General features: G+C 50.3%; 1 protein-coding gene across 1 annotated transcript; it reads right to left on the bottom strand.

Moving 5' to 3' along the window:
- Positions 1-325: 325 nt before the first annotated feature.
- LOC125529981 (uncharacterized) lies at positions 326-1,136 on the bottom strand. The gene has a single exon (XM_048694398.2). The coding sequence runs from the start codon at positions 1,045-1,047 to the stop codon at positions 724-726; it is 324 nt and encodes a 107-aa protein (XP_048550355.1). The 5' UTR covers positions 1,048-1,136; the 3' UTR covers positions 326-723.
- Positions 1,137-3,043: the final 1,907 nt, after the last annotated feature.

Genomic DNA, 3,043 nt, shown 5'->3' with positions numbered 1-3,043 from the left:
TCTTTTTCAGTGCACCGTTGCATGTTGCATGTTGAGGTGGGTCTTATCTCATCCATAATTATATGAAGATGTGACATACTTGAATGTCGAGATAAATAAGTTAGTGGGGCTGACTCTTTTAAGTATATAGGATATGTTTTATGAAAATATATGGTTTAGGAGACTGCTAAAGATGCTCTAAGTATATAGAATGATGCTCATGGTATGATTTCTTCCTAATGGGGGGCATGAAGTGTATAAGTATATGGAATGCTACTCGTAAGTATATAGGATGATGCTCACAGTATAGATCTCTTTTGCTGTCTCATCCAAGGGGGGCAAGAAGTGTACAAGTATATGGAATGATACTCATAAGCATACAGAATGACACTCATAGTACATATCAGTTACATGCGTGATTTAAATCACAGATCGGACACTCATAGTACAGATCAGTTAACTGCGCACACAATTCATACAAAAAAAAGACATATTTTGAAGAAGACACTGTGAACGACAAACTGACCCACAACAATCTAACACAGATTCATCACCTAGAACAACACACTTGATACAATCATACCACCTTTTCCTAAGATGGAGCGGATGAAGAGCATCCAAAGACAAAGAGTACCACAGCTACCGCCGACCCAAACAAAACAAACCACACATAGTCACGTCAACACGACCAGCACATCGCGAGAAAGCAGAGAAAACATACAAAAATGAAGCAAGCAGCGAAACTTAGGCACGCTTGCACTTGAGGTTCCTCATGCAGGAGAGGTGCATCTCGGCGATCTTGACGACCTTGGCAATGCCACCACGGCTCGGGCAGCTCCGCCCGGGCACGCACCGGATCTCGGCCTCCCGCTCCACCTGGCAGAAGCACCTGGGGTTCTCCACCATGGCGCAGCACCTCTCGCCGAACCCGCGGCGAAGGCAGTTGATGAAGTAGCTGCCCTGCGTCGCGCAGCTCTCGGGCGGCGGGTACGCCGTGGCCGGCGTCGCCGCGAGCGCGGCGCACACGGCGACAAGAGCGAGCGCGGCGGCGAGCTTCACGGACGCCATTGGTGTCTCTGTGGACTGGGATCGATCTGAATGGAGTCACAGGCCGAGGGAATGATGGATTCGCTCGGCATGTGATGGCTTTCGGTGTGTCTTCTACAAAGCGCTTGGCGGTAGCGGCAGCAGGCACGTGCAGGTGCAGCGGACCCGCTCCGACCGCTGTCGCCTCATTTCCTTATTTGTTTATTGCTCGAAAGATAATCCAGCACTGTAGCAAATTGCTTTCATCAGACTACACCACGTGAAGTAGCAGTCCATGACCCACGAAGTGGGCTATAATTCGGAGGGACATTCTTAACCCTTTGATTATCACCCTCATTGAGAGTATTTGACAGCCCTTACTAAAGGAAATACACGATTTTGGACCGCGCCACGGCAAATTCCAAATGGTGTGAATGGTTCCCGGAGTTTACTGTCCTTAATGGAGCCCCACGACACTCAAACCACCGACCAGTGATTGTGTGCACGAAAGGAGAAAATAGGAGAATGAAGGGGGGTGATCGAGGCTTCCGTTTCGAGGCATGGTGGCTACAGGAGGATGGTTGCAGCGTTGAGGTGCAGGGGGGCTGGGAGGAAGGATGTTTGGAGGGGAGGGGGGATGTGGCTACTGCCCTACGCTGTGTGGCAGGACGCATGACGAGGTGGAGCAAGGAGGTGGCTGGCGAGGTAGAGGAACGACTAAAGAAGGCCCGTAAGGCTCTGGAAGGATGTATGTGTGCTCCGGTGTCAGAGGAGAAAATACGTGAGGAAGCTAGGTGGAGGTGTGTAGTTGAGGAGCTGGAGGTAAAGAAAAATATCAAGGCAAAGCAGCGATCACACGTCTCGTGGCTCAAGGATGGCAACAAATGCACACGCTATTTCATGGCTATAGCGTCGGCGAGAAGAAAGGCGAACAGGGTGAAAATGCTGAGGAAGGAGGACGGGTCGGAGGTGAAGGAAGGGGAGGAACTAAATAATTATGTATGTTCTTTTTTTCAGGATCTATTCTCCTCCACTGGATGCAACCGCATGGCCGAGCTTATCAATAAAGTTCAACCCCGTGTGACCAGTGCAATGAGGGCCATCTTGGAAGCGGAGGTGACACAAGAGGAGGTGAAGGCGGCCCTTGATCATATCGGTGACTTGAAAGCGCCCGGCCCGGACGGCATGCCATCGATCGTCTACAAAAAACATTGGCATTTCATGGGCGATAAGGTTGTGGAGGAGATGCTTTCTGTCCTCAATGGGGGCCCGATGCCTGAAGGGTGGAACGACACCGTCCTAGTCCTAATTCCGAAAGGGAAGAGCCCTACCAGAATCAAAGACCTACGACCGATCAGCTTGTGCAACGTAATATACAAACTGGTGTCAAAGGTGATTGCAAACCGCCTCAAGCTAATCCTCCCGGACATAATTTGACAACCAAAGTGCATTCGTCCCCGGTCGGCTGATCACGGACAACGTCCTCATAGCATATGAAATGTCTCATTTCTTGCTGAACAAGAAAAAAGGGGCTGAAGGGGTAGCAGCAGTGAAGGCGGACATGAGTAAAGCTTACGATCGAGTTGAATGGGATTTCCTGCGAGCCATGCTCATTAAACTCAGCTTTGGTGCCAGATGGATTGATTTGGTAATGCACTGCATCACCATGGTGCGATATCAGATTAAACTGAATGGGGGGCTTACCGATCAGTTCACTCCCTCTCGTGGGCTACGACAGGGGGATCCATCATCGCCGTACTTATTCGTCATCTGCGTCGAAGGTTTGTCCGCCCTACTGCATGACGCGGAAGCAGCCGGCAGAATCAGCGGCATTAAAATCTGTCTGCGTGCCCCTCTCGTCTCGCACCTGCTGTTCGCGGATGATTCAATGTTGCTGCTTAAAGCCCGACAGGAAGAAGCTCAAACACTGCGTGAAATTCTTGACCTTTACGAGGATTGTTCCGGCCAGTGCATCAATATTGAGAAGTCTGCCATCATGTTCAGCCCGAACACAAAAGCTGCTGAGAAAGTGGCAGTC

This window comes from Triticum urartu, chromosome 1A (genome assembly GCF_056163025.1).
Source record: "Triticum urartu cultivar PI428250 chromosome 1A, HENAU_Tu73, whole genome shotgun sequence".
In the NCBI taxonomy this organism is placed as follows: Eukaryota; Viridiplantae; Streptophyta; class Magnoliopsida; order Poales; family Poaceae; genus Triticum; species Triticum urartu.
The sequence above is the reverse complement of the archived record's forward strand: the minus strand, read 5'-3'. Positions and strand labels throughout refer to the sequence as shown.

Coding starts and splice junctions, on each gene's coding strand:
- LOC125529981 (XM_048694398.2), bottom strand. CDS start 1,047: ATGGCGTCCGTGAAGCTCGCCGCCGCGCTCGCTCTTGTCGCCGTGTGC.